At 35.7% G+C, this 26,666-nt stretch overlaps 2 protein-coding genes across 2 annotated transcripts; one reads left to right on the top strand and one right to left on the bottom strand.

Moving 5' to 3' along the window:
• Window positions 1–2,060: 2,060 nt before the first annotated feature.
• LOC145074162 (exocyst complex component SEC3A-like) lies at window positions 2,061–9,509 on the bottom strand. The gene is made up of 25 exons (XM_079020601.1): window positions 9,174–9,509; window positions 7,254–7,324; window positions 7,034–7,114; window positions 6,870–6,937; window positions 6,692–6,794; window positions 6,451–6,602; window positions 5,783–5,900; window positions 5,584–5,688; window positions 5,402–5,503; window positions 5,175–5,312; window positions 4,965–5,093; window positions 4,769–4,849; window positions 4,621–4,695; window positions 4,364–4,537; window positions 4,134–4,281; window positions 3,983–4,041; window positions 3,725–3,895; window positions 3,569–3,648; window positions 3,404–3,485; window positions 3,223–3,320; window positions 3,038–3,146; window positions 2,878–2,946; window positions 2,621–2,686; window positions 2,443–2,532; window positions 2,061–2,315 (listed from the first exon to the last, which is right to left on the bottom strand). The coding sequence occupies exons 1-25, from the start codon at window positions 9,349–9,351 to the stop codon at window positions 2,205–2,207; spliced, it is 2,658 nt and encodes an 885-aa protein (XP_078876727.1). The 5' UTR covers window positions 9,352–9,509; the 3' UTR covers window positions 2,061–2,204.
• A 4,253-nt stretch (window positions 9,510–13,762) lies between these two features.
• Window positions 13,763–16,556, top strand: LOC145052519 (uncharacterized). The gene is made up of 4 exons (XM_079000346.1): window positions 13,763–15,503; window positions 15,582–16,257; window positions 16,339–16,405; window positions 16,500–16,556. Exons 1-4 carry the CDS (start codon window positions 13,763–13,765, stop codon window positions 16,554–16,556), a joined length of 2,541 nt encoding a protein of 846 aa, XP_078856472.1.
• Window positions 16,557–26,666: the final 10,110 nt, after the last annotated feature.

Below are 26,666 nucleotides of genomic sequence, written 5' to 3'. Positions count from 1 at the left end.
TTCTGTGATTGAGTCATACATTCAAAATAGAAAAAAAAAAACTATTATCCAAACCAAGACTGTTATCATAAGCAAAATTTAGAGTAAGACTGTTATAATGTTTATATTCTCTTATACAAACCAAGAGTTGTTACTAGAGTCCACATATCCCTCAACCATTATCTTTATCCCCCGTATGTTTAATATTTATATCCTCTCTAGTCAGGCCCGACCCAATACATGGGCGAGTTGGGCTATGGCCCAGGGCAGCACAGAAAAATAGTGGGCATAAATTTAATCCAATAAGTGATAGTGTATATATGAGTTCGGCCTAATATTTAGTCCATTAACTGGTCCAATGTTGATATACCGGCGTCTCGTGTCTTGGAGGCATCATATCTACGAAATATAAGAGTGTGGGCGCCAAATGAAAACGTAATCGCCAAATATGTCGACGTCTAGAAAAACGCAAAGATCGAGAAGTCTCTAATCGATAATCGATTGGGTACGTTTTTCATTATATTTCATTCCTATTTTAATTTCTCTAGTTCTCTTTAAAACCTACTGCATAACCAATGACGATTGGGAGACCCGATTTGTGTTCATTGTCCAGTGTGTGTGTGGTGGTTATGGTCTGAGTTCGATTGCTTACCCTTCCTTGTATTCTGAGTTTGATTTTTTTTCGAGGTTTTCAATTTCTGAATTGGAGACTTCGACTCATATTTTGATTCTTTTGTTCTCAATCTAATTTCCAATTTGTGTTAGATTTCTGAATGAGTTTGATTGTTGTTTGTTTCAGGAGGTGGATTGTTTATTGTGGGCTGTTGGAGGATGATTACAGTAGTAGAAAGGCTTGCTAGAGTACGACCAGTCTCGAGTTGTTCTATATTTGAGTTCAAAATCTATTGCTTTTAGGTTTGATTTTTATGGGTTGCTTAGGTAGAACTTCAAAGTTTTTATGGTTAGCTTCATATATACATTTATAGTCTTATAGAGTTAGTTGTGTTCTGTTTTTGTGATTCATGAGGCATTGTTGGGAGATTTGAGAGGTGGTGTAAGTTCAAAGATTTCTATGGATAATGGGGCATATAGAAACTTTCTAAGTAGCACATGTGATGTAACCCGAGTGCCCTAGTTGTGTTTATTATCTATTAACAAAAAAATTCATTTATTGCAATCAAGCTATTTTTAATATAGCTGGTGGGGGTTATCATTGATTTTGGCTTCGATATAGCTTTTGGTTTTGCCTTCGGCAGCTCAAATTGATGTAGGCTTCCTGTATTAGTTAAATTCTAAATAAATTCATGAAGTAGGATTGTAGCTGTCAAAGTGTATTGCCATTTTAGGTGGTTTGGACAAGTTCATTGGTATACGCCCCCTTAAGTTCCTGTGTGTTTTGACTCTACTATATACAAAGTTGTTAATGTTTTTTGCCCAACCTATTGGGGGTTTGATGTTTTTTCTCACACTTAAACTTGGTTGCAGTTTAATTTGTTTGTTTGTTTGTTTTTTGGTCTTGCATTTGAGCATTTGGAGTTGTTGATGTTTTTTAGTTTCACTTTATTGTTTTTTACATAGGCTCACTATAGTACTCTAAGAACATAGGGGCATTGTTTTTTCTGCATCACCCTGGACATGGAAAACCAATGGACCATCCCTGCCTCTAGTTATAGACTAACTAAGTCATACGCAGTCATAAAATTATTTTCTTAGACTTGTATTACTCTAAGAACGTTTACAAGAAAGAAGTAAAAGAATTGAGGACTGATTTACAAACAAAGCCAACGCCCTATATATACTTGAGTCCCCATGTGATACAAGGAGCCAAGTAAATGAATAAACCATCTTATAGACTATTACAAGGAAAATTCTACACAACCCTTTAATACTATATGCCATTCCACCACCTTCTTAATACCTCTTGAAAGTTCTTGAATCTTGAGAAAAATTTTAGAAATACATTTATAATTTTCATATGGCTGAAGTAAAAAATAATGTTAAAGAAGACTTTTAATAGTAAAAACAACTTGTGAGAGACTAACGTGAAGTTCTTAGATCATTGGCTGATTTTTTTTACAACATTAAGCCTTAAACCACCATGTTTTGTATGTATAATCAAAATCCAATAAGTACAACAAAAAAAAAAAAAAAACAAAAAAACAAAAAACCTTGAAAATGATGCGTTACAATAAAACTGAACTTACAAACAAGGGGAAGACACAAATTTACATAGTTGCCAAAAGGTCTCTCATTTCAGTAACAGATGGAATGGTTTCACTCGGGTAAATCTTGGCCACAAGTTGAGCAAAGCTCTCATACTTGTCCAAGAATTCTTTCTGCGAGTATAACAAATTAATTATATAAGCCAATCATCATATCATATCATATCATTTCATTTCATTTCATCAGATTTTAAAGCACCCATTTATTTTAGTAAAAATTCAAGAAAGGTGAAATAACTACCTTGCATTTATCCCATAATGATGGTAATAATTCCTCGGAGGTCAAATTTTTCTGAAGCTTTTTATACATTGCACCAATGTGCTTGTCCACCTGCATGCATGCAAAAAACCTCAATTTTTTTTACTAATAAAAGTAAAACTAAACAATATATATTATCATGTAAATATTAATTACTTACTCCTGATAAACTTGATTTCACCACCTTCCGAAGATCCATTTTTGACAGTCCAAGCTGGAAAGGAATCTATGTATTCACCAATACATCATTTTTTTTTATTCTTATCAAGGCATTGTACTTTTATTTTTTTTTTATTATTATTATTAATAGGAAGGACATTATACTTTGAAAAATCTACCCCAACTATAGAAATAAAAATTACTTTCAGAAAGAATAATTAAAGTATTTGCAGAGCAATCTATCAAGCACTAACTAACCTCTTCAGGTGTGATAGTGTACATCAAATCTTCTATTCTTCTAGCAAACTGGAAAAGTCGCTCAAATTGCTGCAAAATTTTATAAAATAGTCAAATACAATTACTAAAAGTAAAAAATTTTCAGTTTCAATTTAAATAAAAGTAAATTCAGTTTACTTACATAATATATAATGACACTGATATGACGTGTGCAAGCTTGTTCATAAGATTCACTTGCTTGATGATAGAATTTTGCTAAAGTCGGCACTACATTTGCCAGGTCATACAAACTGTAAGTCAAGTCAAACACAAGGTTAATATCGTAATTTACTGTATAATCATAATATCTTAAAATTACCATTTTACCTATTTTGGAATGCAGCATAGTTCTCCAAAAGTATAATATCAGCATATTTTGGATCTGTCTGAGCAATCTTGTCCAGAGTTGCAAACATCACCCCAATCTACCAAACATATATATATATATATATTAAAAAAGTCAATATTCTAAAATAAAATTATAAGAGGTCTATCTTTAAATACTTACAAACTTAATGTATGCTTGATCAACCAAATCCCTAGACTGCCCCTGGATATACTGTTCCATGCGTGTAGCAAGTGTCGCAAATCTACACAAAATAATAATAATTATTATTATTATAATTTAGTACCCAATTGGAATTGTATTTTTTTAAAAAAAAATGTTTTTTACCTGGGAATGTAGGACAAAACACCCATTTGTCTGACATTTCTTTCATTTCTTTCTATTTGGTGACAAGCTTCATCTACAAACTATATATTACAAGTGAAAAAACTTTAGAGGTGGATTCTAAAATTTTAAAATGGTCAACATAAAAGTCAAACTTACGCGTGTAAATTGTGCAGTGATTCTTTCTTCTAAAGCATCAAGCAAGAGGCGAACATATCCTGCTGCATCTGCTTTTTGACCAGAAATATATCTTTCTGTTATTCCATGCATTGATATGCATCTCAAAGGATCAATCTTGTATGCCCAATCAACAACAGCATAAAAATCCTCCTGAAAAAAATCAAAATATAATTAAAAAAACAAAAACCTTAAACTGAACAAAAAAAAGAAAAATTATTAAAAGGAAAGATTAAGTACTTGGATTCCATCAAGCAAATCACGAAGTGACTCGTTTAGTGCCCCTAGCTCTGATATACCTACAAGATTTCAAATATAAAAGGTCAACAATAGTATATAAATTAGGTGGAAAAATGGAAATGAATTGAACTTTTTTGTTTTTTATTTTTACTTTTGTTGTTGTTATTGTTGCTGTCATCGTTATCATCGATGTCCATAATGCCTAAATCGTCCTCGTTGGATTTATTGCCATTTGCAGGACTTCCTGGTTGAGCAAGTGCAGAAACTCCAAAGCACATGAAGTGTGAAAAAAACGAACTCTGTAAACGAAATGAATAAATCAATTTAGAAACTTTCTTATAAAATAAACAAAAAAATATGAAGAAGAATTATATTAATAACCTCATCAACAAGGAGTGGGATAAATATGGTGAGCATTTTGGCATAAGCTTCTGAAACAGTGGAAGTATCTGCATTGTTTACATTTTGATTTGAGCCAGTTGAACCTTCGAGCCAAACAGTTGGATTTCTTGATGCTTTTGTACTTGCTCTAAGCTCATTAGCAAATTCACGTGCCTAGAAAAAATATTTTTTAACTTTTTAATATCTATTTAAAATTTTCTGTCTGAATACGTATTATATTTATTAGTGGATCTTACCTCACGCCGTAAAAGCAGATTAAGAGAGCTACAATAAGCTTTCCTCAAAGGACCTAAACAATTTTTGTCAAGACTCTGCAAATAATAAATAAACAAAATTTTAACACAATTTTTTTTAAATAAAATATTCTTTTAAAAAAATATTGACCTTCAAGTGTTGCAAGAGGCGAGCGTAAGTCCTGCATTTGAATCTGAGATCCGCATGATCCGGCCTCTTTAGTTGCCCCCGCTGTTCAATCAAAAGTCAAAACACCAAAATTCAATGTTCTTGATTCCAATTCCTTAAACATTTATAAAATAAATAAGAAAAAGTAGTTTTTTTTTTCTTTTTTAATTTGTCAAACCTGAGAGAAGTAACTTTTATCACTTATCATAAAATCAACCAAACTAGCAAAATAGTTTCTTAAAAACTCGGAAGCTCTTCGAACAAAAGTGGTTTTTAATTTGTCAAGTTCTGCCTTCTTATCCCTGACCTGTAGGACATATTATAAAAAAAACATATGGGAATATTGAAAGAAAAAGAAAAGACAAAAATATATTTAAATAATAAATACCGCTCTAATATTTGCAAAGCTTGGATCCAAAATAGGTGGCTCAAGGCCACGTAAAGCGCCTGTTAACCATTCACATGCTTCAATATTTTGAAGCATGCGGGCTTCATCGAATGAGCCACCTGTCAAACATGCTGCAAACTGGAATAAAGATAGATACAATTATTAGACTTATTATAATATAATTTTTTAAAAAAAATAATATATATAATTTCAGATTAATAACTAACCTCTGAAGGTATACGTAGTCTCTCAAGAAGCTTATCCAGTTCCTCAATTAAAGCTTTATTATTTACTGACTGCATTTCCAGCTGGTTATTTCGTGTTTCTATCTGAAACATTAAACAATTTATAACTTTTTAAGTATTTTCATATTTTTTTAAAAAGAAAAATAAAATAAATATATGCATACTGATTCAATGTCCTCTCGCATATGTCTAAGTTTAACATTAAAAATCCCAAGCCATTCGTCCATGTCATCAACACAGACTGAGGCTGCCTCAAGCCCCTGCAAAACCTGCAAGACAACAAGAATAAAACTATAATAAAAAAATGGTAGAAATTGTGAAAATTTTAAACTTTTTTTTAAAATAGTTAAAGGTTTTTTTTACCTCATCTACCAAAGGCTCGCTTTCCAAAATGGCATGTACATTTGCTGCTTCCAAAGCATGAAGTTCACGTTTCAAACGTTCAGAAAAGGCTTCCGCTTCCCCAATACCCATCACATATCTGGAAACACAAGGGGCAAAATGGTCATATAAAAAAAAAGTAGCATCTGATTTTTAACAGAGTTCATGGTAGGAAGCAAACTTGCAACAAACGAACACCACAATGATTGCCCATGTAACGAAATAGAAAGCTGGACCGAACTTGTGAAATCACTATACCACAGGGACCATTTTTGTAATTTACTCTATATATTATGCAGCCTTCTTTTTTTTTTCAAGTGGGAAAAAGGTAAATGGTGCAAACTTAATAAGAGTAAATTATTTTTGTTGCTTAGTATATCTAATTTTTGCAATTTTGGTCCCAAAAAGTTTTCTCTTGCAATTTTGATCCTTATTTGAGGTTCTTATAACGTTTTTGGTCCCCGATTATAACTGATTTTTCCAATTTTGGAGTAAAAAATATAGTTATTTTACTTGGAACGGGACCGAAAACGTTACCAAAACCACAAATAAGGACCACAACTGCAAGAAAAATCTTTTGGTGACCAAAATTGCAAAAATCAGATATACTCAGGGACAAAAGATGTATAATAGTAATATAGTATACGCACACGCCTAAAAGAGCCTCCATGTCCTCTTCTTCTGCTTGAGACACAAGTTCTTTTTCAACTGTAACCTTCATGTCACTTTCTGAAACCACATCTGCTTCTGTGGTGGGCCCATCTTCAATGTTTCTCTTCTTAGGGGCTACAGGTGTATTTTCCTATACAAGTATGAAAAAAAGCTACATTATATGTAGTAATAGAAGATAAAGCAAATTATGAATATCAAAAGTAAAAAAAAAAAAAATACCTTGGCCCAAAGAGCCATCTCCACTACATCAATACCCACAACTTTTGGTAATCGGCCCAACACATCTTTACATATGTTTAATATATAGAGCAACAAACGGTTCCTAAAATATTAAAAAATACATTAGAATTTATAGATTTTTAATTTTTTTTTGGTATTATGGTTGAGGGAAGAATACCTGTCGTCTATGTTTCGCATGGTCCATTGAGGAGGGGCAACACTCTGGCTTCTAAGATTATCAAAACCCTAGAAAAAAAAAAAAGATGAAGTCAATTAAGGAATTTAAAGAGAAGATTATGTAATGTAATGTGATGGATTAATTTGGTATTAAAGAAGAATTACCAGCATAAAAGTGCATCCACTAGGGTCGTTAGTTAAAACCTCCACCTTTGAAAGATGCTTCAGCTTGTATAATTTTGCAGGCTAAACACAGTTTCAGAAATAAAAATAAAAATTACATTTCAAGCAACAAAACCAAATAACTTATCCTGTAAATGAAATTTGTGTCCATGGATTTAGGTAGAACAAGATTGAGAGGAAGAAGGAAAAGTGTGTTATGTACCTCAAGGACTCCTCCATTTGAATACTTTAAGACATGGAGAAAAGCCTTAGTTTGTTGAGCTTTTTCTTTTGCTGCATTAACCACAAATAGTTAAATGACCAAACTACACAAAATGACTATTATTTTGTGGTCATGCAATCAACTTGGAGAGTAGGAAGATGATAGGAACCAGTAAATATTTAAAAATCTATATCATTGTTTATGTTTCTATTCAGTATATTTATACATTTATTATTTTAAATCAAATTCTATAAAAACTTACGTTGTACGTTAAAAAGCAAATTGATGTGTATGACTTTGACCTTGACCTTATCATTTGCTAAATCTTCATAACTGTCTTACATAGTCTATGATTCTTATTATATAACTTGACTTATTGACTTATGTATAAGTAAGTTTATCATGGTAGTTCCCCAAAAAAAGGAAAATATAGGAATCTTATAGTTATTTATATCAGATACTTGTAATTATGCCATTAGGACATACATCAGTTTCTAGAAAATACAAAAAAGGGGCATTATAGGAAGATCTAGCTAACCACTGAGTAATTGATCATGGTCACTACTCACTACCATTGTAAGTTGTAACAACAAAGATGACTACATGTAGTAAGTAGTAACTAATGTTTTTCTTTATCATATTGTCACTTATAAAGATTACCTATGTAAAATTAACAGCTTTATATTTGATGATCTTAATCAGCAGAATGAGCCTCTATTATATGGCCTGATCATGTGTAGTATGGTAACTTCTTTTACTATGAACGCAAAAACATATAAAAATGTAGGATCAATGATGACCTTGAGATAAATGGTATCTAGTTGTTACTGTGTACGTTCTTGTTGTTGTTAATAGTCTAATTGCATTCCCTACTTCACTTTGTTTCTAAAGTAATTTAATACCATTCTACTTCAAATCAACATGATAAGCATAAAACATTAAAACCTTCAATCTATTTATCTAGCTTTTGTTCTGCTTAATCACTTTTTAGTCCATTTTTGTATTAATTACCAAAATGACCACCATTTATTCGTTATTCACAAGTTTCCATTGTATTAGTTTTTTTATAGCCAGTTTGACAAGTTTGTAATTATCCAGCCAAAAAGTGCATGTGTTTCTCTGTCTATGGTGGCAGGGATTGGGTAGATGAGGTAGTGTGACACAAAGGATGGTGGCAGTATGAGGCTGTTCATCATCTTCCTCTAGAGTTTTCTTGTTTTATTATTGTTAGGTCTCATAACTTTTGTTTTTCTAATTTAAAACAATAAGGCTCTCAAACCCAAAATGGCATGCCACATTGTCACATAACATGTATGATATGCCACATATGGAGTCTTTGGACAATCATATATTAAAAATCATCATAGTTGTTTAAAATGCACAAGATATTTGCATTGTTAGCTCGATTGGAAATACATTGATCTTTATGGTGATTTATCCTTCATTTTTAGTTTCTTCATTGGACTGATCTCTCTATCACTAAGCCCAAGGCAGACAACTCTTTTCTAGATAAATTCCATCATTTTTAACATGTTTATGTTATCTACCTCAATCCTGACTTCACCAACGACTATGTAATTAGCTTTTCTGCTCTAATCAGTACAGCGTATTTTCTTGAATTCTTATGCTTACACCTCTAGAATCAAATAACTGTAGTGGCACCACTGAATTGCTCAATTAGCGCCATTAACAAAATTCCTAAGTTCAATTAAAGATCCACAAGTTCTCGAAAAGTATCAAGTGCATCAAGTGGCAAAAACAACCAATTGATTAAGTAAATCATCAGCTGAACTAATAAACACTACAATATAGAAACCGGCACCACATCGTCCCAAACAGATTATTAATGTTAGCAACCGGTGATTGAAACAAAAAGTAAAGAAAAAGGAAAACAAATAGAGATATGAAGAGAAAGCTTACTGGAGATTGCAAGAACCCTAGGCTTAGCCATCTGACCTTTGCCGATTTTGCCCGTCTTACCCCAAACACCACGGCTTTTTGCGACGCGGATCGACAGTACAACCTTCTGGCTGGTGCCCTCAATTGCAGCTTCGCAGGCTCGCCGGAGCTCCAGATCATCGGCGCTCGATTTCGCCATTTCTTCCTGCTTACCTCTCCTCTTACGGAAGATGATGACCAGATCTCGGAGCAAGATAAATGAACTTTGTTCTACAGTTTGGGACTTGACGATTGAAGAAGATTTTACCTTTTACTAATCTCATGAAATTCAGTTTTAGTCAAAAAAAAAATTTATTTTAGAAGTCGTCTTTGTTGAAATCAGAAGATATACATGGTTCAGTTCTTTAGCCTAAATTCTAGTATCGGCCAAAAAATAATAATAATAAAAATACAAACCTTTTCCAATTTAATACAAATAAATGAAAAATGACAAAATGAAACATACCATTTACGAATAAGTTGGGAGTTGATTACTGTGTTGAAAGTTTTTCATAATTCTAACACATATTTATTTTATTCAATCGTTTTTCAATGGTTTGTAAAATGTATTACAACCATAGTTCTAAATAAAGTTAGGCGTGAACTTGACAGAAATTGTGAAGTCTCAAGTTTTTACGGGTCATGACGAAGCACGTCGTTGGTAAAACGTGATTTAAGACGGAAATTTTGTATTATATATATATATATATATATATATATATATATATATTCTACTATCATTTATTTTTATATATATGTATGACTTAAAACGACATTTTGTGAAAACGTGACGTCAAATACAAACATTGGAATCATAACGAGCTTTTTAACACCTTGATTACTACCATGAGGTTTGTTCATAGGAAATATAATTCCTCGCATTTCATTTTCAAAGAGATGATACGTTGGCTTACTTACTTCTGTACATTGATGACATTGTTCTCACCGTATCATCCACCGATCTTATCGCTTTCAAACAAGTTTACCATGATTAATCTCAATGACTTGTTATATCAGCGACAATGATAAAGACGGACAAGTTTTATCTAAGTAAACTAGCTCCTTGAATTGCTTTTACGGGCAAACATGTTGAACTGTAACCTAAGTTGCAAAATTCCCACAGACACGTAGTCTAAGCTTGACCACATCGGGAATTTGCTTAATATTCGGGTTTATATTGCAACCTTATTGGTAGTATATCATGTTCACTATATCAAATATTTTATATGTCATCTGACATATATGTCTATACATGCATGATCTGCAGGAGCCTCGCTTGATTGAATGATCTCAAATGTATTTTGCACTATGCTCACAATACTATATACTTTGGCCTACAACTCTACCACTCGACCATGTATGATTTCTTGAAGATAACAATTTATCTTAGTCAGTCAAAACGACAAACTATTGTATCCCGCTCTAGTGTCAATACTAAGTATTGAGGCGTGGCTAATGTCGTAGTCGAGACATGGTGCCTATGTAACCTTCTCCACAAACTTTATTTCCCTCTCAAGAAAGCCACCACTGCCGACTATGATAACCTGAGTGTAGTATCTCTCCAACAATCTGACTCCAATATCAACATATGAAATATAGTGAGATTGATGTAAATTTTGTTGGAGACAAAGTTGTACGGTCAAATTGGGATTCTCCATATACCCCCGACACTTTAGCTTGAGTATTTGGGTTCTCCACAAAGACCTTCCTATTTCATTCTTCACAAATTTTCTATCGAGCTTGAGTATTTGGTCTCTGCCTTTCACTCTAACTATGAAGGTGTATTACTGTCAAATACGTTGTAAATATGTTTAGCCCATATTTATTAGCCCAACTGTTTTATCTAGTCCATAGTTGGGCCCATTGTAGATTGCTATGCATTTATTATTTATACACTCTTTGATGACAGTGAAATTTATTCAAGATTCAGGCGTACTTATCCAAATTGAATATCATAATGTATATCCAATACTTATATGTTAAATATGTTTTAATTTTGTTGTGAAACATAAGTCGCAACTCTATTAAGTTTAAGGAAAAGGTAAAAACAGAAAAACAAACAGGTTAATTATTGTAGAAGGTAGATTAACCAATGGTGCATGGGGATAAATTTAATCCTTGTTTTCTACTTTTTTCCCTTTCCGTTTTTAATTATATTTGTTGTATGAATATAAAGGAACATTCAAACACTACAAGAAATATACTCTTTAGCGGCGACACTATTACTGGCGACAAGAGGCTTTACCCGCGACTTTATCTAAAGTCGCCGGTAAAGCCCCTTGTCGCCGGTAATAGTGTCGCCGCTAAAGGGTTGTCACCCGAATCCGCACTTTCCCCCTCTATTGCATCTCAACCGTTCGATGAGATATCAAATCCAACGGGTGGGGTGCCTTATCCTGTCTAACCTAATACCGGCGACACAGATGTCGCCGCTAAAGGTTAAAAAAAGTCGCCGCTAATAGTCCGCTAAAAATGACGTGGTACCCTTCCCTCCAGTTTGTCGCCGCTATTACTCATTGTCGCCGGTAAAGCCCCTGGTGTCGCCGCTAAAGGTGTCGCCGCTATTGCCTGTCGCAGATAAAAAAAAACGCACGCAGATACCCTCCCTTCTTCATTTTCCTTTCTGTTTGCTTCCAATTTCCTTCACCATCTCGCCGATTTCCTCTTCAATCTGCTTCTTCCAAGCAAATTTCTCCCCACATTGTTCCAAGCAAGTGTCTCTAGGTGTGGTTAAAGATTTGGGATCAATTTCTACCTCCATTTCTTGAAGAAAGGTAAGTTTTTTTGATGATTTCATTTTATTTTGTATGAATTTCAATTTGTAGCTTTATGTAGTGATTGAATGATAATAAATTGTTCATATTCTTGTTTTTGGTGGTGTTGTTTTGGATTAGAAGCAAGTTATTCAATTTTTTGTTTGTGGTTATTGAATTGCAATTAGTTGTATAGCTTCAAGTTGTATTTATATGTGAAATTATGTGAAAATTGTCATATGTGAAAATTAGATTGTATATTCCGTATTTGTTTGAATATATGTGAATTTGGTATATATATTCCAATGTATATGTGTTTGATGTATATGTGGTATATTAGTATTTGGTAGAAATTATATGTATTTGTTATAAGTAGAATGTTATTGTTTGTATGTGAATGTATGTATGTTTGTTGTAAATGTGATATATGATTGTGAAACTTTTGTATTTGGTATAAATAGGATGTTATTATGTATATATATGTGAAATTATGTGTATTTGGTTTAAGTAGGATGTTATTTTGTGTGTATTTGTATTTGGTGTATATGTGGTATATGTATGTAAAAGTATGTGAATTTCACCTTCTTATGTATTATGTAAAACTATGCGGTTTTGGTATAAGTAGGATGCTATAATTGAAAAAAAAATAAAAATACATTATTTTTATAATTTGAAAAAAAAAACGCAAAAAAAACTATAAAATTGTTTAACAACCTATATACAAAAACTAGAAAGCTTCTAGTTTTTACCCAAGCTAACTCCAAATTAATTAACCAATAAGTTATATAGTTAACTTATAATTGGAAAAAAACACAAAAAAAATTATAAAATTGTTTAAAAACTTATATATATTTTAATCTCGACGGTAAAAAAAACAACACAACAACATAATATGTATGTAAAAGTATGTGAATTTAATGTACTTATGTATTATGTAAAATTATGTGGTTTTCTTATAAGTAGGATGCTATAATTGAAAAGAAAATAAAAATTAATTATTGTTATAATTGGAAAAAAAAACACAATATATATATATATATATATATATATATATATATATATTGTGTTTTTTTTCCAATTATAACAATAATTAATTTTTATTTTCTTTTCAATTATATATATATATATATATATATATATATATATATATATATATATATATATATATATATTGTGTTTTTTTCCAATTATAACAATAATTAATTTTTATTTTCTTTTCAATTATATATATATATATATATATATATATATATATATATATATATATATATATATATATATATATATATAATTGTTTAAAAACTTATATACAAAAACTAGAAAGTTTCTAGTTTTTACCCAAGCTAACTCCAAATTAATTAACCAATAAGTTATATAGTTAATTTATAATCTTCAAATTAATTCATAAGATTATATTTCTATAACCAATAATAATCGGTTACCATAAAAATAGGTTAAAGGATGCTATAATTGAAAAAAATAAATAAATAAATAAATTATTGTTATAATTGGAAAAAAAAAACACAAAAAAAAATTATAAAATTGTTTAAAACCTTATATATATTTTAATCTCGATGGTAAAAAAGAACAACACAACAACATAATGTCTATTATAAAATTGTTTAAAAACTTACAAGTAATTTTAATTAAAATTAATTAAAAAAATGCATAAATAAAAATTTTTAATTTATTTTTTTCATTTATTTATTACTTAATTTTTGTATTATTTTAGATGTAAAAAAAATGTGGATTGAAAAAAAAAACAATGCTAATTCTGTATACTAAACTCTAAACCCAAAATTATGTTTCAGCAACATCATGTCTATTGATAAAAGCTGGACTACTAATCCATATCGAAACCATCCCGAGTTCCAAGCAGGACTCAAAGCTTTTATTGAGAAGTCCAAGTCGCACCTTGATAGTAATGGTAAAATCAGATGTGCGTGTGAAAAATGTGATAACCGTTACTTCAAGTACCCGACTGCAGTTGAACGCCATATATTTATAAATGGTTTCAGTAAGGCATACAAAATTTGGATCTATCATGGTGAATCTTTTATTCCTCCAGTCGTCTTGCCAAGTAACGAAATGGCCGATTTAATCGACGATGTGATGTGGGAGTCGAGAGAAAATGATACCAACCTCGATGAAGGAACCTCGAATACAAGGGGTAGCGGTGTGGATGATGATTTTGCACAGTTGTTGGAAGAAATGGAAACTCAATTGTATACTGGTTGCATCTTTTCTTCCCTTGAGTTTCTAGCAAAGTTAATGCATATCAAGGTGAACAACAAATGGATTGATAGTTCATTTGATCAACTCCTTGAGCTCTTGCAATTAGCATTTCCCAAAGGCAACAAGGTTCCCCTTTCACATTATCTAGCCAAAAAGAAACTAAAGTCTATTGGCCTGGGGTATGAGTCGATACATGTGTGCAAAAACGATTGTTGTCTCTTTTGGAAAGAACATGATTCATTGCAAGTTTGTCCCGTTTGTAAAGAGAGCCGATGGATCGATAAAAACACCAAGGGTAAGAAAGTACCTCATAAGGTGTTACGGTACTTTCCTGTGACCCCTAGACTACGACGTTTATATTGTTCGAGGCACACTGCCAAAAATATGATTTGGCATAGTACCAGACGTTCAGAAGATGGTGTGATGATTCATCCCGTTGATGGGGAACATTGGCAATATTTTGATAAAAAATACCCCGACTTCTCGAGTGAACCCCATAACGTACGCCTAGGTCTTTTAGCTGACGGTTTCAATCCATTTGGAAACATGTGTAATGCACATAGCACATGGCCGGTCATACTCACCACATATAATCTGCCACCCTGGCTTTGTATGAAAGAGTCATCATTCATGTTGACTTTGTTGATTCCAGGACCGAAAGCTCCAGGTAAGGATATGGATGTTTTCCTTAGACCGTTGGTGGAAGAGCTTAAACATTTGTGGAACTCAGGCGTGCGTATTAAAGATGCGGCGACAAACACATTCTTCACGATGAGAGCTATGTTGTTGTGGACAATAAACGATTGGCCAGCTCGTAGTAGTTTATTAGGTTGGAGTGGGCAAGGGTATACAGCATGTGCTACTTGCAATGAAGACACTCCTTCGTACCGTGCAACAAACAAAGTCGTATATATCGGTCATCGTCGTTTCCTAGATGCTAATGATCCGTTAAGAAAGAGGTTGGACTTTAACGGGATGGAAGAGACAAGACCCACTCCGAGACACTTTAGTAATGATGACATACAAGAGCAACTAGGTCGTCTACTAACTCGTAAACCGGGTAAACATCCTGAGCATGGAGGCGGGGAGCCAAAGCGGCAAGATTATGAGTTGAACTGGTCGAAACGAAGCATTTTCTTCGAACTCGAGTATTGGTCTTCTCTACAGTTGAAACACAACATAGATGTCATGCATGTCCAGAAAAATGTGGACGAGAGTTTGTTAGGTACTCTCCTAATGAACGATAAAAGCAAAGACACATCAAATGCACGAGAGGACTTGAGAATTCTAAACATTCGGAGAAATAAATGGTTGCAAAAAAATGGTGACAAGTTTCATAGACCCTAGGCAAGATACTCTTTCACGAAATCTAGTCGACAACTCTTTTGTCAATTTATAAAAGAGGTTAAACTGCCGGATGGGTTTGGTTCTAACATTAGTAAGAAAGTGAACGATACCAATACTAACATTATTGGGTTGAAATCGCATGACCAACACATTCTTATGCAACGTTTGATACCGATTGGAGTAAGAGGGTTGTTAGATAAAGATACTTATACACCTATTGTATACCTTTGTACGTTTTTCAAGCAACTTTGTTCCAGGACACTGAAGGTGGAGGATATGAGGAAAGCAAAAGTAGACATTATTGCAATCTTGTGCAAGTTAGAATTGATTTATCCTCCGGCGTTTTTTGACATTATGGTTCATTTACTTTTGCATTTACCTGATGAAGCAATTGCTGGAGGCCCGGTTTGTATGAGATGGATGTTTCCATTCGAGAGATATATGAAAAAACTAAAAAACTATGTCAGAAACAAGGCGAAGCCAGAAGGTTCTATAGCTGAGGGTTATGTTGTTGAAGAAGCTTTATCATTTTGTTCAATGTACCTTCGAGATGTAAAGAATCGTCCGGAAAGAAATGTAGATGTTGTTATTGAAAAAACAAAGTTTTGGATGTTTGAGTCTAAATGTCGACCGACCAGCACAACTCAAATCAAAACTCTTAATTTAACGGAAATGCATAACATGGAATGGTTTGTATTGAATAGCTGTGAAGAAGTCAGACAGTATATCAAGTAATTAATCTTATCTCTAACTTTCATTCTTAATTTTTTATTTTATCTTTTTAAATCTATATCTTTTGGTCATCAACATAGGAAATTCAAATCTGAGCATCCCCAAAGTGATGAAAAGAGAGAATTTCGTAATTGGTTTCGTGAAAAGGTAATATAAATTAATAAACAAATTTGTTTCATTGATCTAACGAATACATAATACATATTAATTTATAATTGTTAGGTTCATCAAATGAAAATAGAAAAATCTCCAGAATTCCACAAAGAGTTGTCGGTTCTTGCAATGGGCCCGCAAATGAATGCCTATTCTTACACCGCATGTATAGTCAATGGTGTTGTAAATCAAACTAAAAGACACGCAAGGAAACCGACAAATAATATTGTGAATTATATGTCGATTAGTTGCGAATAATAATTCAATTATTATTATTAAATTTACCAAGTTTCGTCCAGAAACAGATCTATCCTTCTCGATTAGATCTGATTATAAGAAAGGTAGAAGAAGACTATCCTATTATTGGACGAATTAAACACAAGACAGAAAAGTAAAACCGACCTGTTGATTGTTGACTTGATCTTGAAGCAACTGCACGGATCAGATTCCTGTCCTTAAAGGTTTTTACTTCGCTTGTATTGGCTGTAAGCAACAGAGTAAAACCCCAGGATTTAATGCAGCTAGATCGATATTCCAACAGCACTGGAAATCGACAAACACAAAGCGACTACTCGGAAACTAGAAGAAAAAACCGCAGAGAGAGGGAGAGAGCTTTCAGATTTCGTGAGTGTTTATGTGGCTCCTAGGGAGCTGTATTTATAGGTATTGTAACCCTAGAAGGCATCAAACGGGCCCCCATAGGCCTGCCCCAAAAACCTTAGGGCGACAGCTTGCTCTCCAAGCAAGCCGTTTCCTGATCCTTCTAGAATACCCTGACTTGGCCTCCACGTAGTCAACGGCAGTCAACCATTTGACCAGGATCGGTCAAACCGACTTGACCCGAACTCGTCAAAAATAAAAGCTCCTCAGCTCCGAGTGTAACGCCTGTGTTTCCGGGCTTGCCATTTTTAGCAATGTAATAGTCTAGGTTAACCTTTGTAACCCGTTTTGAAATAATAAAAGTGTATTATTTGAGTATTATGTGTTTTGTGCTTAATTGCTTAATTATGTGCTTTGATTAATTAAGAATAAAAATAAGCATCAAAATTAAAGTGTGAGATAAGCCCGATATCTTTTCATAAAATTTTAGTGGTCGAAACAAGGATTCCGGAGATATAAGGAATGCCGAAATCCGAGTTATAACGAAGAAGTTATGACCTGTCGAACTTTCACGACAGAACCGGCACGACCCGGCACGACCCAGCGCGACGTAGATAGTGAATTTAAGGTAGATAGATATCTATCCTTAGTGATCTAAATAAGAATTGAAGATCTCATCGATAGTAGTGCAATGACGGAAAGACGGACGGAAACGGAGTTCAGATGAAGGAGTTATGAATTTCGAACGAAGTTTTCCTGTCCCGGCCTACTAAAGATAATATATAAGTAATATACTTATAATATATTAAAAATAAAGTCAAAATTAGCCAATGGAGTCTAAACGATAGTTGTAGAGCATAATCTCACATTCGCGGCGATATAAAGAACGTCGAAAACGGAGTTTGTATGCGAAAGTTATGAATTTCTGAAGTTCGGGGCGCGAAACCCCAAAACTGTCAGAGACCACGACGTGGCAAGCAGTGCCACGACGTGGCAAGCAGTGCCACGACGTGGCAAATCTCCTGTCACCTCCGGAAGGCCCCCAGATGCAACTTGGGATGACGCATGCAGTGACGACCAAGCCCACGACGTGGAAAAAGGTTGCCACGACGTGGCAAGGGCCAAATTTGCCCTATAAATAAATTTGAAGGGCCAGCCGTTTAGGGTTGCTATTTTCTCTCTTCTCTCTCCCGTTTTGCATCGATTTGCATGCCAGAAATACCCCGAAGCCCCGGTATTGTTCCCGAGCCCCGAGGCAAGTCCCGAGATCCCGAAGATCCCGAGAAGTGCGGTTCCCGAGCCGAAGCTCTGCCCGCGAGAAGTTCGATTTTTGTGAAGATCTTTCAGATCTGCTGAGGATTACTACTTCTGCAAGTCGTAGTGTTGTCCGATCATCTTCTGATCAAATGAGTGTATACTACCTTTCATAAACACGATAATAAAACAAGTTTGGTTCGAGTGTATTAAGTATATTGTTGTTTATAAGTGTGAGTGTGTAGTTACCTTCTTCCAACACATTATTATAAAGTATTTTATATAAAATACGTGCTATGTGTATATATTTTGTTGTTATATGTGTGAATGTATATTCACTCTCTTCTATCTCATAGATCTGAGTTATTCTCTATGAAATATGTGTTATGTGTGTGTGTGCCTCATCTGTTATGTGAAATATGTGTTGATCAAAGCATGCTATACAGGTTTTTATCTATGTATAAAAATGTATATTTTTATCTACTAATATGTTGGGTAGAACATGGGTAGATAGTTGGTGTGTAATAAACAGATGAGATGCCTCGTTGTTGTTTGATTTAGTCATCTAGCGGAGTTTAGATGACGACCACTGGCTATTCTAGACAGTCTTGTGGAAACATTAGCAGGTTCGCCACCTGTAGGTGTTAATGAACTTGGGTGTTCATTCGTTGTACTCCATCCCCCTCATGGTTGCCTTATTTGACTTATATTGCTGAGGTACCCCCAAAGCATGTGTTGTCGCCCCGATGAAATATTCTTAGACTAGGTCCCTTGTGTTAGTTGTTTTAGGGACATAAAGTGAGAATAACGGGAATGGGTAATTGGGTTATTGTTGGTTGGTGGAAATTAAATATGATTATTTATTGTGGGTTGAAAACCCTATATGCTCACCAGGCTCCCAAGCCTGACCCACTCAGTTTTATTTGTATTACAGGAAGTGGCGCGAGGGCATGAGATGGATGAACCATCAGTTGTTTTGTTTACAAGTCTGTATATGTATATATTTGTTGAATGACTTGTAATGTTATCGTTTATGCTTATTGGTCTGTATCGGAACATGACACCCCGAGTTTTGATTATATAATGAAAAATACATTTCTTTTATGAAATGCTTTGGTAAACATTGTTTTATCATGTTTTGTTTTTGGGAACAAATTCCGCAACTCTTTCAAATCAAAAGGATTTACTCTGAAAATTATTTTAAAAGCATAAATGAAATCGGTCTTTTCTGGCCGAGATTTTGGGGATGTCACAGTTGGTATCAGAGCATTAGTTTAAGCGAACTAGGAATTTGTAGGATTCCTAGACTTAAACTTAGAATGCTAAGTGGAATTTTGAGATGTGTGTGTTGTGTTTTAGACACGAGCACTGGTTTATTTTAGGAAAGTTGCCTAAAATGCTTTTATGTGCTAAATGTTATATGTTGCCATATATGATATTATTTGTTCGGATCTATGGTCTGTTGCCGACCGGATCTAGAAACCTTATGTGTGTAGGATTCTAAGCGTACGTCTACGATATTAGAACTAGCATGTAAACGTTTCGGAGTGATAAGGATGATTTGAATATCTATCGTGAATGAGGATCTAATTGGAGTTATGGATTGGATCTCCGAAATGGAGTTAGCCTTCATGACTTGTGGCTGCAGAGGCAAGTTGCAAACTATCTATGCAGTGCGTCAATTCCGAGGTGGATCCGTTCGTTGGTGGAACACTCTAGGGAAGACGTTGAGCCCTAATGAGCCACTGCAATTGTCATGGGCAGAGTTCTTGGTGCAGTTCAAGCGCAAGTTCTGCTCGGCTCAAAATCTATTGGAACTAGAGAACAAGTTTCTGACATTGACAAAAGGCAGCATGTCAGTTGATGAATACACCAATAACTTCACCCATAAGATGGAGTTTGCTTTGACCATCGTTACAGATGAGCTGACAAAGGTGGATCGGTATGCGAAGGGACTCCCATGGGAGTACAAGGTGCCAGTACGTCAGGCACTTACTCTAGAGGCAGCTATCTGGGCTGCCAAGTCTGTTGAGAACATGATTAGGGGAAGAACCACCGTCAAGGTTGAGGTTGGTGAGAAAAGGAAGTTTGAGGGAACATCTGGTTCCGGTAAGAAAAGCAAATTTTCGAAATCTGATTCGAAAAAGTTTGGAGGAAAAGGAGGCGAAGCGAAGTGGTGTGATAAGTGTAAGAAAAAGCACTTTGGGAAATGTAGTGAGGATGTAACCTGCTACAAGTGTGGAAAGATGGGACATTTTGCCAATGAATGTCCGAACAACAAAAGGATGTGTTTTGGTTGTAATGAAGAGGGGCATATTTTGAAAGACTGTCCGAAGAAGAAGGAGGCAGCTAGGCCCAACATTCCACCAAAGCCGAAGGCGAGAGCCTTCCAGATGACACTCGAAGCTGCGAAAGATGAAGCTGATGTCGCTTCAGGTACCTTTCTTGTTAACGAATTACCTGCTCAAATTTTGTTTGATTCTGGAGCCAACTACTCCTTTATTTCGCATGAGTTTGGTAGAAAGCTAGCTTTGCCTATTGATAGACTAGATGATGCTTTATTAGTCGAAGTAGCTAGTGGCAAGTTTATACCTGTTAGCCATTGTATGAAAAACATCTTAATTGATCTGAATGGGAATAAGTTTCACGAGGAATTATTGCCTATCGAGCTTAATGGTTTCGACATCGTTTTGGGAATGGATTGGCTTAGCGCCAATGATGCCGAAATTTTATGCAAGAAGAAGATAGTTAAAGTAAACCCGCCTGGTAAAGATTCATTTATGGTGTATGGGGACAAACGGCAAGTGAATTCTGGAATCATTTCTCTAATGAAAGCCAGAAAGTGTTTGACCAAGGGATGTACATCATATTTAGCATTTGTGATTGATGCTAAGAAAGAAAAGAAGGTGATGCAGAGTATTCCAGTGGTGTGTGATTATCCGGAAGTATTTCCCGAAGATCTTCCTGGATTACCACCTGATAGAAAAGTAGAGTTCAGAATAGACTTGTTACCAGGGACCACGCCAATAGCAAAAGCACCTTATCGATTAGCACCGACGGAGATGAAGGAACTGATGATGCAACTTCAGGAGTTATTGGACAAAGGTTTCATTAGACTTAGTTCATCGCCCTGGGGAGCTCCGGTGTTATTTGTGAAGAAGAAAGATGGAAGTATGAGAATGTGCATCGATTACAGAGAGCTGAACAAGGCAACAATAAAGAATAGATATCCGTTGCCGAGGATTGATGACCTATTTGATCAATTGCAAGGTTCGAGCTATTTCTCGAAGATCGATCTAAGGTCAGGATATCATCAGCTAAAAGTAAGAGAGCAAGATATCGAGAAGACTGCATTCAGAACTAGATATGGACACTACGAGTTCTTGGTTATGTCGTTTGGACTAACCAATGCTCCGGCAACGTTCATGGATTTGATGAATAGGGTTTCTAATCCGTTCCTTGATAAATCCGTGATAGTGTTCATAGACGACATTCTGATTTACTCGAAAAGCCAGGAGGAGCATGGCAGACACTTGCGAGAAGTGTTAGAGGTTTTGAAGCAGGAGAAGTTGTATGCAAAGTTCTCTAAATGTGATTTTTGGATTCGTGAAGTCCAATTCTTGGGTCACGTGGTCAATCAAGAAGGGATAATGGTTGATCCAGCGAAGATCGAAGCTGTAATGAAGTGGGAACAACTGAAAAGTCCCACGGAGATTCGAAGTTTTTTAGGATTAGCCGGATATTACCGAAGGTTTATCCAAGGCTTTTCTTCGATCGCTACTCCAGTAACAGCTTTGACCCACAAAGGAGCTACTTATGCTTGGAGTGATAAGCATAAAGAAGCATTTGAGCAGCTAAAGAAGAAGCTATGCGAGGCACCGATACTTTCTCTACCCGATGGAGTTGAAGACTTTGCTGTTTATAGCGATGCGTCTGGTGTTGGATTGGGTTGTGTTTTGACCCAAAGAGAAAAGGTGATAGCATATGCGTCTCGACAGTTGAAAGAGCATGAAAAGAATTACCCGACTCATGATTTGGAGTTGGCAGCGGTAGTTTTCGCTCTGAAAATATGGAGGCATTACCTCTATGGCACAAAGTGCAAACTTTTCACTGATCATAAGAGTCTCCAATATCTCTTTAATCAGAAGGAATTGAATATGAGGCAACAACAGCTGAAAGAGCATGAAAAGAATTACCCGACTCATGATTTGGAGTTGGCAGCGGTAGTTTTCGCTCTGAAAATATGGAGGCATTACCTCTATGGCACGAAGTGAAAACTTTTCACTGATCATAAGAGTCTCCAATATCTCTTTAATCAGAAGGAATTGAATATGAGGCAACGACACTGGCTAGAATTACTTAAAGACTACGACTGCGAGATACTTTACCACCCCGGTAAAGCTAATGTTGTTGTTGATGCTCTCAGTCGGAAAGTCAATCTTGAAAGGAGAAGGCCAAGAGCGTTGATAATTGAAGTTGTCTCGACCATTGTGGAAAGTATAAAGAAAGCTCAAGAGGAAGCTTCTGAGAAAAATGACTGAAAGGAGGAACGTTTGGGTAAAACGTTGGTGTTTGGTAAAAACGGTCATGGACTGAAGGTATTCCAAGATCGTATTTGGGTACCTAAGTTAGGAGGAATTAGGGATCTGCTGATGGAAGAAGCTCACAAAACCATGTACTCAATTCATCCTGGTAGCACTAAAATGTATAGGGACCTGAAACCCTACTACTGGTGGCCGACGATGAAGCTTGATGTTGCAAAGTATGTGGCTGAGTGTGTGACTTGTGCGAGAGTCAAGACACAACATCAGAAACCTTACGGGAGTTTAGAACCATTGCCTGTGCCTATGGGTAAGTGGGAAGACATTGCTATGGACTTTGTCACTAAACTGCCCAGAACAAAGAATGGTCACGACATGATTTGGGTGGTCGTTGGTCGATTCACTAAGAGTGCGCATTTCATAGCAGCCAAGGAGAAATGGTCTATGGAAAAGCTTGCGAATTCTTTCGTGAAGGAAATTGTGAGGCTTTACGGTGTTCCGTTAACGATTGTATCGGATCGTGATAGCCGTTTCACCTCAAGGTTTTGGAAAAGTCTACAAGAGGAAATGGGTACCAAGTTATGTTTAAGCACAGCTTACCATCCGCAGACTGATGGTCAGAGTGAAAGAACGATACAAACACTTGAAGATATGCTGAGAGCATGTACCTTGGAATTCCTAGGTAATTGGGATGAACACTTACCTTTGGTAGAATTTTCCTATAATAATAGTTTTCACTCGAGCATTAAGATGGCACCTTATCAAGCTTTGTATGGACAGAAGTGTCGTACGCCGTCTTGTTGGCTTGAGGCTGGGAAAAAGCAGTTTATGGGACCGGAGATGGTTCATCAAACTGCTAAAAAGTTGAAAATAATTAGGGAAAGAATGTTAGCAGCTCAAGATCGTCAAAAGAGCTATGCTGACAAGAAGCGAAGACCGATGACTTTTGAAATTGGAGATTCGGTTTTGCTTAAAGTCTCGCCGTGGAAGGGACTTATAAGATTTGGTAAAAGGGGAAAGTTGAGTCCAAGGTTTATTGGACCGTTTAAAGTTCTTCAGAGGATTGGGAACCAAGCTTACAAGCTCGAATAACCCGAAGAAATGAATGGAATTCACAACACTTTTCATGTGTGTTATTTGAGGAAGTTCACGGGAGAAGTTCCCGATATAATTCCAATTTCTGAATTGAGAATTGATGAAAACAAGAGGTTAATTGAAGAACCAGAGGCAATTGTTGACCGAAAGACTAAGAAGCTTCGACGCAAGATGGTCGAATTAGTGCTTGTTCGTTGGAAACATTCGAATGGGACAAATCTCACCTGGGAAACAGAGAGTGACATGTTGAGTCGCTATCCGCATTTGTTTGTTGATGTGTGATTCCGGGGACGGAATCATTCTAAGTTGGAGAGAATTGTAACGCCTGTGTTTCCGGGCTTGCCATTTTTAGCAATGTAATAGTCTAGGTTAACCTTTGTAACCCGTTTTGAAATAATAAAAGTGTATTATTTGAGTATTATGTGTTTTGTGCTTAATTGCTTAATTATGTGCTTTGATTAATTAAGAATAAAAATAAGCATCAAAATTAAAGTGTGAGATAAGCCCGATATCTTTTCATAAAATTTTAGTGGTCGAAACAAGGATTCCGGAGATATAAGGAATGCCGAAATCCGAGTTATAACGAAGAAGTTATGACCTGTCGAAGTTTCACGACAGAACCGGCACGACCCAGCGCGACGTAGATAGTGAATTTAAGGTAGATAGATATCTATCCTTAGTGATCTAAATAAGAATTGAAGATCTCATCGATAGTAGTGCAACGACGGAAAGACGGACGGAAACGGAGTTCAGATGAAGGAGTTATGAATTTCGAACGAAGTTTTCCTGTCCCGGCCTACTAAAGATAATATATAAGTAATATACTTATAATATATTAAAAATAAAGTCAAAATTAGCCAATGGAGTCTAAACGATAGTTGTAGAGCATAATCTCACATTCGCGGCGATATAAAGAACGTCGAAAACGGAGTTCGTATGCGAAAGTTATGAATTTCTGAAGTTCGGGGCGCGAAACCCCAAAACTGTCAGAGACCACGACGTGGCAAGCAGTGCCACGACGTGGCAAGCAGTGCCACGACGTGGCAAATCTCCTGTCACCTCCGGAAGGCCCCCAGATGCAACTTGGGATGACGCATGCAGTGACGACCAAGCCCACGACGTGGAAAAAGGTTGCCACGACGTGGCAAGGGCCAAATTTGCCCTATAAATAGATTTGAAGGGCCAGCCGTTTAGGGTTGCTATTTTCTCTCTTCTCTCTCCCGTTTTGCATCGATTTGCATGCCAGAAATACCCCGAAGCCCCGGTATTGTTCCCGAGCCCCGAGGCAAGTCCCGAGATCCCGAAGATCCCGAGAAGTGCGGTTCCCGAGCCGAAGCTCTGCCCGCGAGAAGTTCGATTTTTGTGAAGATCTTTCAGATCTGCTGAGGATTACTACTTCTGCAAGTCGTAGTGTTGTCCGATCATCTTCTGATCAAATGAGTGTATACTACCTTTCATAAACACGATAATAAAACAAGTTTGGTTCGAGTGTATTAAGTATATTGTTGTTTATAAGTGTGAGTGTGTAGTTACCTTCTTCCAACACATTATTATAAAGTATTTTATATAAAATACGTGCTATGTGTATATATTTTGTTGTTATATGTGTGAATGTATATTCACTCTCTTCTATCTCATAGATCTGAGTTATTCTCTATGAAATATGTGTTATGTGTGTGTGTGCCTCATCTGTTATGTGAAATATGTGTTGATCAAAGCATGCTATACAGGTTTTTATCTATGTATAAAAATGTATATTTTTATCTACTAATATGTTGGGTAGAACATGGGTAGATAGTTGGTGTGTAATAAACAGATGAGACGCCTCGTTGTTGTTTGATTTAGTCATCTAGCAGAGTTTAGATGACGACCACTGGCTATTCTAGACAGTCTTGTGGAAACATTAGCAGGTTCGCCACCTGTAGGTGTTAATGAACTTGGGTGTTCATTCGCTGTACTCCATCCCCCTCATGGTTGCCTTATTTGACTTATATTGCTGAGGTACCCCCAAAGCATGTGTTGTCGCCCCGATGAAATATTCTTAGACTAGGTCCCTTGTGTTAGTTGTTTTAGGGACATAAAGTGAGAATAACGGGAATGGGTAATTGGGTTATTGTTGGTTGGTGGAAATTAAATATGATTATTTATTGTGGGTTGAAAACCCTATATGCTCACCAGGCTCCCAAGCCTGACCCACTCAGTTTTATTTGTATTACAGGAAGTGGCGCGAGGGCATGAGATGGATGAACCATCAGTTGTTTTGTTTACAAGTCTGTATATGTATATATTTGTTGAATGACTTGTAATGTTATCGTTTATGCTTATTGGTCTGTATCGGAACATGACACCCCGAGTTTTGATTATATAATGAAAAATACATTTCTTTTATGAAATGCTTTGGTAAACATTGTTTTATCATGTTTTGTTTTTGGGAACAAATTCCGCAACTCTTTCAAATCAAAAGGATTTACTCTGAAAATTATTTTAAAAGCATAAATGAAATCGGTCTTTTCTGGCCGTGATTTTGGGGATGTCACACCGAGCGAAGTGCAAAGTGCAAAGTGCGCCTAAATCGCGCCATTTCGCGCACTCGCGGCATCGGCTAGTGCTAGGCTAGGCTAGGCGCGCGCATGGGCTTGGCCCAATCCTTTGATCCACTAAAGCCTTTGAAGGCTTACCAAGGGAATAGGCTTATAAACCCTCAAAAGTTTCTTCTCTCCACCAATGTGGGATACAAAGGAAATTTCCAACTTGCAATTCCTTTA

Source organism: Lactuca serriola, chromosome 1 (genome assembly GCF_051521515.1).
Source record: "Lactuca serriola cultivar US96UC23 chromosome 1, Lser_US96UC23_V15, whole genome shotgun sequence".
NCBI lineage: Eukaryota > Viridiplantae > Streptophyta > Magnoliopsida > Asterales > Asteraceae > Lactuca > Lactuca serriola.
Note: the sequence above shows the minus strand (reverse complement) of the source record. Positions and strands in the feature narration are given on the sequence as shown.